The sequence below is a fragment of the Ricinus communis genome, chromosome 5 (genome assembly GCF_019578655.1).
Source record: "Ricinus communis isolate WT05 ecotype wild-type chromosome 5, ASM1957865v1, whole genome shotgun sequence".
Taxonomy (NCBI): domain Eukaryota; kingdom Viridiplantae; phylum Streptophyta; class Magnoliopsida; order Malpighiales; family Euphorbiaceae; genus Ricinus; species Ricinus communis.
The window spans coordinates 6,276,113-6,288,131 of NC_063260.1; the positions used below are offsets into that span (position 1 = coordinate 6,276,113).

The 12,019-nt window shown below is 32.2% G+C and overlaps 1 protein-coding gene across 1 annotated transcript; it reads left to right on the plus strand.

The window, feature by feature from the left end:
• The first annotated feature begins 761 nt into the window (after positions 1 to 761).
• On the plus strand, positions 762 to 1,166 carry LOC125369991 (protein DOWN-REGULATED IN DIF1 11-like). The gene has a single exon (XM_048373535.1). The coding sequence runs from the start codon at positions 762 to 764 to the stop codon at positions 1,164 to 1,166; it is 405 nt and encodes a 134-aa protein (XP_048229492.1).
• Positions 1,167 to 12,019: the final 10,853 nt, after the last annotated feature.

Sequence of the window (12,019 nt, forward strand, 5' to 3'; positions counted from 1 at the left end):
CTCAAGTCTCTAAAATATTTTTGAGAAGAAAGTAACAAAGAATCATTATGGAATGCATCAAAGCTATAGATAGAATCGCATTTATCCAAGCTTAGCTCTAAAAATTTTATTTATTATAACTTGTTTGTCCGCTAATTTATTTTCCTAAATTTCTTATAATTTACAGAACATTGATTTTCTTTTTCCGTTGTAGCTTGAAAAAATAACTCACCATAACATTTAATAACTCACCATAACATTTATTCTTTTTATACATACTATCTTTGTATAATGGTAATAAGATATATAATCCAGTACGACATGAAGGCGGTGCAACTGATACCTCTTACGTCCACCACATAGGTAATTATAATTACTCTAAACTTTGGAAGTGTAACTTTAATAGTATTGAATAACTAAATGAGACGTCAATTACAAATGTAACATACTCTCAATTAGCGTAATGCAACATGAATTTTTCCTTAAAAAGAATCTATTAGTGAATAAAAGAATTGAATTTAGTGCACCATAATAAAAGCATCAGTTATAAGACTAACTCATGCTCAAGAAAGTTTGAGTTTAATTTCTACTGTTCAATTATTAATCTTTTAGTGTCATATAAATGCCTTAATTTATTAGAAAACTGAATAAAAATATTGATTAATTTTTCTATAACTTGTTACGTCATGTGACTATAAATGCGTGCTTCACTAACTATTCAACTCCACCAACAAACATATCTTTATAGAACCCAGAAGAAAATAATTTCCATCCATTCGCGAATGGTAAGACTTAACAACCTTTTTATCTCGGTACTTTTGATCCAAGCTAGTGCTGTAATAATCAATATGTCAAAGTTTGCATCTGGACTTGATTTTGGAGCACCAACGCCGTCACAAGAGCCGCTCCCGGGACTATATAAATTTTTGGATGAATGTGGAAAACAAATCACAAAAGAGTGTGGAAAAGAAATTTTCAAGTCAGTGTTCTTGAAGGGTATTGTTGCTAATGATTGTTGTGTTGAACTAGTTTCGATGGGAGAAACTTGCCATAATGAAATGGTGAAGTACATTGCCCATGGACCACAATTCAAAGCACATTTAGAAATGTATTTAGCTAAGGGTGAGGAAGTGTACAAGAACTGCATTGGTACACCAGTACCACTTGCCCGCTCAATCAGAATCTAGAAAGTTTACTATTGCCAGATCTATTGAGAATGTGCGATGAACGATTAGTGTCATCGCCTCGAATAAGGAATTGAAATAATTGTACTAGAAGATTAATATCACAGATGTTCAAAATGTTTTACATATCTTTGTTCGATAGGGAATTATGAATCTCATTTTCTTAGTTTGGTCCTAATATTCATATTGTTATTTCCACGTATTTTTCTTTTTTTTTTTCTCTTAGAATTAATATGCACGTGCGCTACATATACGTCCAATTACTTTTCATTTGGGCGTAGAAAAAGACAAATATTATTAAACATTGGTACTCTAGCAGTGATTTGCATCCATTCTTAGATAAGTAAAATAAAAAATTTATAGTATAAATAGTTTTGAAAATTATTAGTTTTTCTGTTTCCAAAATGTCGGGTTATCTGAGAGAAATATAAGAGAAGTTTAACATAATGAGAACGAAAATAAGAAAAATAATGTGGGCGTTGACGACTCTAGTGCCATTATTCAGTGGGGATAAAGTGAGAAAAATAAGAAAAGTTAACATACAGGAGATATAAAAAAAGAACAATTGGCATACTTAAAAATATTTTTAAGGGCTTAAATTGATTGTTTTAAGTACTTGAGGGGACAATGCATAAAAAGTGGAGCGAACTTGCACAAACTTTTAAGGTATGAAATTTTAACTTTGGAAGTAATTCTCCTCAAACAGAATCGTCATTATATAAGGATCCTATATTCTATTTTCTCATTTTCCTAAATAATATACCTTACAGAAGATTCTTTAATATTTAAAATATTTACTGCTATTGACGATATTCTGATAGAAAAGAAATTACAATTTATACAATCGAAAGATATTTATGCGATATTCATAGTCCTATAAAGCTTTTCAAAAGGACTAAATGATAAGGTGAATTTGACCGAGGTTAGTTATTCAACTGTATTTAAAATTTTAAGACATCGATTTAAAGTTTAACTCAGGTCTCTAAAATATTTTTGAGAAGAAAGTAACAAAGAATCATTATGGAATGCATCAAAGCTATAGATAGAATCGCATTTATCCAAGCTTAGCTCTAAAAATTTTATTTATTATAACTTGTTTGTCCGCTAATTTATTTTCCTAAATTTCTTATAATTTACAGAACATTGATTTTCTTTTTCCGTTGTAGCTTGAAAAAATAACTCACCATAACATTTATTCTTTTTATACATACTATCTTTGTATAATGGTAATAAGATATATAATCCAGTACGACATGAAGGCGGTGCAACTGATACCTCTTACGTCCACCACATAGGTAATTATAATTACTCTAAACTTTGGAAGTGTAACTTTAATAGTATTGAATAACTAAATGAGACGTCAATTACAAATGTAACATACTCTCAATTAGCGTAATGCAATATGAATTTTTCCTTAAAAAGAATCTATTAGTGAATAAAAGAATTGAATTTAGTGCACCATAATAAAAGCATCAGTTATAAGACTAACTCATGCTCAAGAAAGTTTGAGTTTAATTTCTACTGTTCAATTATTAATCTTTTAGTGTCATATAAATGCCTTAATTTATTAGAAAACTGAATAAAAATATTGATTAATTTTTCTATAACTTGTTACGTCATGTGACTATAAATGCGTGCTTCACTAACTATTCAACTCCACCAACAAACATATCTTTATAGAACCCAGAAGAAAATAATTTCCATCCATTCGCAATGGTAAGACTTAACAACCTTTTTATCTCGGTACTTTTGATCCAAGCTAGTGCTGTAATAATCAATATGTCAAAGTTTGCATCTGGACTTGATTTTGGAGCACCAACGCCGTCACAAGAGCCGCTCCCGGGACTATATAAATTTTTGGATGAATGTGGAAAACAAATCACAAAAGAGTGTGGAAAAGAAATTTTCAAGTCAGTGTTCTTGAAGGGTATTGTTGCTAATGATTGTTGTGTTGAACTAGTTTCGATGGGAGAAACTTGCTATAATGAAATGGTGAAGTACATTGCCCATGGACCATAATTCAAAGCACATTTAGAAATGAAAAAAAGAAGAAAAATTAACATACATGAGATATAAAAAAAGAACAATTAATACATAAATGAGGCATACTTAAAAATATTTTTGAGGGCTTAAATTGAATTTTTTAAGTACTTGAGGGGACAATACATAAGAAGTGGAGCGAACTTGCACAAACTTTTATGGTATGAAATTTTAACTTTGGAAGTAATTCCCCTCAAACAGAATCGTTATTATATAAGGATCCTATATTTTATTTTCTCATTTTCCTAAATGATATACCTTATAGAAGATTCTTTAATATTTAAAATATTTACTGCTATTGACGATATTATGATAGAAAAGAAATTACAGTTAATATGATCAAAAGATATTTATGCAATATTCGTAGTCCTATAAAGCTTTTCAAAAGGACTAAATGATAAGGTGAATTTTCCTAAAATTAGTTATTCAACTATATTTAAAATTGTAAGAAATCATTTTAAATTTTAACTCAAGTCTCTAAAATATTTTTACTAAGAAAAGGATAAGGATATATGCTATTTTATATGATTGTATTTATCACATTAGCTGTATTATAGTTTACAGTTCTATTCCTAGTATATCTCAACTATTGTAAAGCTTGTAGTCTACATCTATATATATTGTAATCACAATACGTATAAGATAAGTTTTTCAGTTATTTGATCAATCTTAACATAGTATCAAGAGCATAGTGCTTCACAATTGAATTTTTTCTTTTTGATCCTTCTTACGCTTTTGTTCAAACGTTGGCTTCTTTTTACCATAACTACTTCATCTTCTACCTCCTCTTCTATTTATGCTTCTTCTTCCTCGTTCATTCCCTCTATTTTTTCTTCTTTACCAAATATTTCTAGCTATATTCTAATCAAATTAGACTCTACAAACTACCTTCTTTGGAAAGCACAAATTGAACCTCTCATCAATAGTGCTAATTTCGCTACCCACATCAAAGGAGATGATGTCGTTCCTCCTATCACAGTCATTGATGCTCCTAATCCCGAGTATGCCCTATGGTTTCATCGTGATCAAATGGTTCTCAGTTGTATTATCGGATCAATTTCTGAACAATATTTGCCTCAGGTAATTGGTTCCTCCTCTACAAGAGATGCTTGGAACAAACTTGCAACTTTTTATGCTTCTGGATCCAAGGCTCAAATTTGGAATATCAAAACTGGCTTTTATAAACTCCAGAAGGATTCTAATGAATCCATTGCTCAATATATTCAGAGGGGTAAATCTATGTATGACAAGCTTGCTGCCCTTGGTCATGTTCTTCAGAAAGATGATCTTGTTCAATTTCTTACCAATGGACTTGAAACTGATTTCAGACGCTTTGTATGTTCGCTAGAGAATCGTCTTGACTCTGTGGGATTTGATGATTTATACGGATTGTTACTAAGCGAAGAAACAAGTCTTCTTGCTGAAAATCGGGTTCTTCTTCCTTTACACCTTCTATTTTTTATTCTACTGCTCCCTCATTCAATTAGTCCTGTGGTTCATCTTCTTCTCGGGGACGTAATCGTGGTACAAGGGGCCATAGGAGGAACCAATATCGAGCCCTGCAACAGCAACAATTCAGTCCTTTTGCTCCACAGCAATATTCGGTAAATAATGTTGCTCATATGACTCCTTTTTCACCTTCACAAACTGCTCAAGACATATCTAATTTGGTTTACTACAATTGTAATGGCATTGGCCATATCAACCGTACTTGCTCATCTCTAAGAATCAACAAGAATAATCTTCCACCTCTTCTTTCTACACCCAAACCGATCAGCAACTACACCACTGCTACTCCACAAATTCCTACCCCTTAATAATGGATCCTTGACTCGGGTGCATCTCATCATTTTACACCATCTCTTGATAACCTTTCCACTCATTCACCATATCTGAGGAATGATGAAGTCATAATCGGAAACAGTAATACTATTCCAATTTCTAATATTGGTGCTTCGGTTTGTCATTCTTTTAGTAAAAAATCTCCTTTATGTCCTATTTTGCATGTTTCTAATATTTCTACTAATTTACTTTATGTTTCTTCTTTTACTAATTCAAATAATGTGTCAATTGAATTTTTTCCTGATCATTTTTAAATCAAGGATATCCACACGAAGGATTTACTGCTAACCCGCCCGAATGATGGTGGATTCTATTCTCTTTTTCTTCGGCTAGATGTGCCTTTCACCATGCCGAAAACTGCCTTGTTGTCTTCTTTTTCTACATGGCACAAACATCTTGGTCATGCTGCCATGCGTACTGTTGATGACGTCCTACGATGATATGTCATAAATAGTTATACTTATTGTGTTTAATTCTCTTACATTTTGATTGGATAATGTGCTTAGTTGTGAAAATTGTGTTTATTCTGATTTAGATGGTGAAATATCAAGGGTTGAGTGAAATTCAGCCAAAAGACATGTTTTAAAGCATCACTTGTCAAAAACCAAGTCTTTTGAAGGAAGAGGAAAAATTTGGGCAGAAGATCATTTTCAATAAGGCGTGACCACACCTTGCAACCCATGAGCTGCTGAAAATTGTAAAAGAGAGCTTCGAATTTTTCAAAGATAAATTTGTGGTGGACCAATCTTTAGTTAATTTCCTTTATTTTTAGAAGTGTTGGATAAAGAGAACTTTTTCTCATGTTTATTTCTCTTTAATAAGGATTTTCTTATTAGGATTTAGGTTTAACTTCCTATATAAGGAGGCTATTTCTACCAAGTAAAGGACGGCTGAGTACTTTGAGATTATTATTCATGTTCTTATTCTTCTTCTATTCTCTACAATTCTTGTGAATTCTTACTCCACTATGAGTGGCTAAGTTTTTAGTTTCTAATTCAAGAGTGAATAAATTCCAATTGTGATTTTGTGAGGTTTTGTGCTTAATAGAATTCTTCTTTAATTCAAGTATTTTTTATTTCTTATTTTTATTATTTATGAATTATTGATATTGATTGAACTGACGACTCAACTTTGATATTGATTTTCTATTGCTAAACTTTGAGTTTGTGATCCGTAATTGTCATGAACGATTGACATAAGTAGCAAGGAGCTGGCTCATGTATGTGTGATTGCGACTTATTCGAATTACATAGCTTGCATGATAGCCTCTAGGAAAATAAAGGAACAAGATTAATTCAATTGCAATTATCTCAATTAATTAATATTGGTTTAGTCATTCTCATTATTCTTAATGCTATCATTAAGTTGATATGGAACGCTATCGTGCCCAGTTGACTAATGGTAAGTTTTGATTTGGATGTTGGGTTTGAGTCAATTATATTAAGAGAATTACACTTGTTGCGGCTTTTTCGAATACGTGGACTAAATACTTGAATAGAAGAATTGATATTTTAGCCTATGATCATGATTACAATTGGATGGAATTAGCATTCTTAAATTGGTTAATTTGTTAAGATTGATTTTTATTTACTTTAATATTCAGCCTTCATTATTTTTTGTTTATTTATAATTTTGATTCAAACATTCAAAATCCCCCCATTTTTATTTTACTTTGAGAAGCTATCTACATTGGCACCCTTGGGATTCGACCTGGTTTCACTATTTCTACAAGTTAGTTTAGGAAAATCAGTAATTTATTTTGAAGGGCTTCGACAACCCGTTCAAATTTGGCGTCGTTGCCGGGGAACCTATTTTCGTTTCTCATTGATTAATTTATTTGTTTATTACTCGTTCTTCTCAAGATATTGATTTGAAGTTTAATCCTGAAATTGAGAAGACAGCGTGTCGATTAAGAAAGGAGAATAGACAAAGAAAAAGTTGTCTCATAGAGGAGTTGGAAATAGATTTGGCTATTGGTGACACATCTATTTTTCAAGAAGTTACAAAAAACATGGCGAACAGAACTCTCAAAGACATAGCTGCACCGGATTTAAATCAACAAGCTTTATGCATTACATTTTCCAATATTGCAGTTAATTTTGAATTAAAATCTGGTTTAATTCACTTATTCTCTTCTTTTCATGGATGTGCAGGTGAAGATCCTCATAAACACTTGAAAGAATTCCATATTGTATGCTTCGGAATGAAGCCACATGGTGTGACCGAAGAGCAAATAAATCTTAGAGCTTTTTCCTTTTCTTTGAAGGATAAAGCAAAAGATTGGCTCTATTATCTACCCTCCGTTTCAATAACAACATGGAATGAGATGAAAAGATTATTCTTAGATAAGTTCTTCCCTGCAACAAGAGCTGCTAACATCAGAAAAAAATTTATGGCATAACACAGTTCACTAGGAAAACATTTTATGAGTATTGGGAAAGGTTCAAGCAACTGTGTGCTAGCTGCCCCCCATCATCTAATTTCTCAGCAACTCTTAATCACATACTTCTATGAAGGATTATGGCCAATGGATAGGAGTATGATTGATGCAGCAAGTGGTGGAGCTTCGGTAGATAAAACACCTGAAGAAGCTAAGCAATTGATTTCAAACATGGCTGAAAATTTTTAGCAATTTGGTACAAAAGCTGATGGAGCTACAAGGCGAGTTAATGAGATAAGCACTAAAAATCTTGAAAATCAAATTTCTAATTTAACTGCTATGGTTCGTCAAATGGCTGTAGGGCAATTGCAAATGGCAAAAGTTTGTGGAATATCCTCAGTTCAAGGATATCCCACTGATATGTGCCCAACATTGCAATAGGACTCGATGCAAAAGACTAATGTTCTAGGCGGATTTACTGGTCAACCTCAAAGGAAGTATGACCCTTTTTTCCAATCATTATAATCCTGGATGGAGAGAACACCTGAATTTGGGCTATGGAAACCAAGGAGGACAACAAAATTATCCTTCCCAGAATTTCATTAGACCACCTCAAGTTCTCCAAAAACCTCAAGCTTCAAATTCAGGTATGTCTTTGAAAGATATTGTTAAAAATCTTGTTAACAATTCTCTTCAATTTCAACAGGAAACAAGGTCAAGCATTCATAATTTAGGCAATCAAATTACACAATTGGCTACGTCGGTTAGTAAATTGGAGGCTTAAAATTCTGGAATACTACCTTCACAACCAGAAATAAATCCAAAGGAGAATGTTAGTGCAATTTTTCTAAGAAATGGAAAGGAGATTCCTTCAGGGTTGATTCCACTCAAGGGAAGTGAACCGAGCAAGGAAAAGGAAGAAGAAGCTTCCTCTAAAGCATCATGTGGGGTAAAATTCGATCCTCCTCTATCTCTTTCATCTCACACTCCATTACCTCCTTTTCCTAGCAGATTAGCTAAGCCAAAAGAAGATGAGCAAGAAAAGGAGATCTTGGATACATTTAGGAAGGTGGAGATAAATATCCCATTATTGGATGCTATCAAGCAAATTCCTAAATATGCAAAGTTCTTGAAGAAATTGTACGCAAACAAAAGAAGGATGAAGGAAAAGGAGAAAGTGGTGGTAAGTAACAATGTGTCGGCTATCTTACAAAATAATATGCCAAAAAAATGCAAGGATCTAGGTATGTTTTCATTACTTTGTGTTATTGGTAATACAAAAATTGAGTGTGCCATGTTAGATTTGGGAGCTTCTATTAATGTCATGCCATTTTCTATTTATCAAGATTTGAAACTAAATGACTTGCAAAACACTGGTGTAGTGATTCAATTAGTTGATCATTCTTATATTCATCCCCTTAGAGTTATTGAAGATGTTTTGGTGCAGGTTAATGAGCTCATATTTCCTCTCGACCTTTATATTTTGGAAATGGATGGTAATTCTTCATCAAAATCAGCTTCGATTTTATTAGGACGACCATTCATGAAAACTGCTAAGACAAAAATTAATGTAGATGAGGGTACTCTCTTCGTAGAGTTTGATGGAGAGATTGTTAAATTTAATATTTTCGATGCAATGAATTATCCTAATAATGGACATTCTTTTTACCATATTGATGTAATTGATCCAATTGTGCAGGAAGTATTTGCAAAAGAGAGTGTTAGCGATGAGCAAGAATTAGATGCACAATCTAATTTAGAAGGAATTGATTATAAGATTGGTCAAAAAGTATTATTATATAATTCCCGATTGAAGCTTATGCCTGATAAGTTTCGTTCTCGATAGATCGGTCCATTTGTTGTTACTAATGTGTTTCCCTATGGTGCAGTAAAAGTTAAAAGCTTGGATTCGAATAAGATTTTCAAAGTGAATGGTCATAGATTGAAAATCTTCCATGAGGGTGAAATTGCTCCATGTCTCATTAGTTTCCCTTTGGATCACTCCACTTATTTGGATGACTCAAATATTTCATCATTCCGTCGAGCATAACGACGTTAAACAATTGCACTATTGGGAGGCAACCCAAATGCTTTCTTTATTTTTATTTATACTTTTTATTTTCTTTCATTTAATTTATTTTGTTTTCGAATATTTTTTTTTAATGAAGAAGTTCAATTTTTTTTTCTGGCAGGAGACTAATTTTGATAAGGCGTGACCACGCCTTTTACAGCTCTCCCAGAAGCATTAACTGAATTCTTTTTTACAGAAGCTCGTTTCTTATAAGGCATGACCACGCCTTGTTTCCAAACATCTTCTGTTTTGTTTTAAAAATTACTGTTAATCTTACAGAAGCTCGTTTCTTATAAGGCGTGACCACGCCTTGTTTCCAAACATCTTCTGTTTTTGTTTAAAAAAAACTGCACTTAAAATTACAGAAGCTCGTTTCTTATAAGGCGAAAACATCTTCTGTTTTGACAACTGCACTTAAAATTACAGAAGCTCGTCTTTTATAAGGCGTGACCACGCCTTGTTTTAAAACATCTTCTGATTCATTTCGGCTTCTCTACTTCATTTTTTTTATTTATTTATTTATTTTTCTTATTTATTTATTATAGAACTAAATAAAAGGAAGAAGAAGAAGAAGAAAGAAAGTTTTATTTTACAGCAGCCACCAACGTTTTATTTTCTTTTGCAGCAGCCATCACCAAAACTTTCTATTTTCACTAGGCGATTCTATCTTCTTTCCCACCATCACTATTGACTATTCAGTCTGAGTTGGTCGCAAATCAGGAAAGTTTCATATTTCTTTTCATTTCTTTTATGAGCCATTTTCTTTTTGATACATTAAGGACAATGTATAGTTTAGGTGTGGGGGAGGAATATGATAATTACATGATTTCCTTTTCTTTTTGAAAATATTTTTTTTATGCTTAGAATTAGGTATGCTATAATTCATATGTGCTAATTTTTCCTTTGCAACCTTGAGTTTTGTTTTGATAACTTAGAATACCATGTAAGTTAGATATACATTTTTTGTTTGAGTTTTAATGCATGAAAGGGATAAGCATGATTAGTTTTCTTTAAAATTATCTGATGGTATCCCATTAGTTTGTTGATTGAAAAATGCACAAGACTTGATACAAATTTGAACATTCAAGTGAGCTTTTGAGCCTAAGAGCAGTTCATTATATTTTGCTCTAATTATTTTTTGTTGAGTGTTATCAAACTTAGTATGATTATTCTAGAACTTGCTTTCGAATGTACGTTGAGACCACATCCTTGGATCAATGCTTTAATATGAAAAGGGCAATTAGGATTAACCTATTCTTAAACTCTTAAAATACATACCCTGTTGATTTCCCTTTTAGTTAGCCACTTTGAACCTATTTTCTATTTTTTTTTCTTGTTTTTAACACATGTTGTTTAACCCAAAACCTTTCATTTGCTACCTCTATTTTTCTACCCTTGTCAAGACAAGAAGGGAAGTGTTGCATGGTATAAATGAACAGAAAAAAAGAAGAGACAAAACAAATAAAAAAAAGAAAAAGAAAGAAGAAAAGAAAAGGGAAAGAAAAGGAAGAAAGTGAGAGAAAGAAAGTTGATATTTATTCCTTTCATAAAAGAGGATAATTGGAGAAGTATTCATCAAATGTATTGAATTGAATTGTTATATGTTATTTCTCCAAAGTTTTTAGTGCTAATATAAGATGTAGGAATAAATTTCAAAGTTTTAGTCGTGTGTTTTATGGTTATGTGGCATAGTTATTATGCAAGTAACTAACCTTTTTGTCTTGATTGCAAAACACTTTAATTTCTCATTTTATCATACCCTTTCCTAAGCCCCATTACAACCCTTATAAAGTCCCTTTGATTCTTGCATCTAATTCATGTTTAGTGGTGGAGACTTGATTCATTAGCAAGCTTATGGTAATAACATGCTATGTTTTGATTCTGAGAGTAAATACACCCTAAACACTTTGAGAGTATTGAGTGAAACCATGTTAGGGTGTTAAGTCTTGTTGCTTTGATTTTGATGAATTAGTGAGATACTTATTCTTTTTACAAATTTATCCTATGAGCGCTACTCTCTTGATTGTCATTATTATTCAACTCATTGATGTATGTTTAACTGATTTGGTATTTGTGAAGATTAAAAGAGATAAAAAGGAAGTAGAGAGGAGAATTGGTATGTTGAATTAAGGTATGCTTGAGGACAAGCATAAATTAGGTGTGGGAGAATTTGATAGGTCATAAATAGTTATACTTATTGTGTTTAATTCTCTTACATTTTGATTGGATAATGTGCTTAGTTGTGGAAATTGTGTTTATTCTGATCTAGATGATAAAATATCAAGGATTGAGTGAAATTCAGCCAAAAGACATGTTTTGAAGCATCATTTGTCAAAAACCAAGTCTTTTGAAGGAAGAGCAACAACTTAGGCAGAAGATCATTTTCAATAAGGCGTGACCACACCTTGCAACCCATGATCTGCTGAAAGTTGCAAAAGAGAGCTTCGAATTTTTCAGAGATAAATTTGTGGTGGACCAATCTTTAGTTAATTTTCTTTATTTTTGGAAGTGTTGGATAAAGAG

Coding starts and splice junctions, on each gene's coding strand:
- LOC125369991 (XM_048373535.1), top strand. CDS start 762: ATGGTAAGACTTAACAACCTTTTTATCTCGGTACTTTTGATCCAAGCT.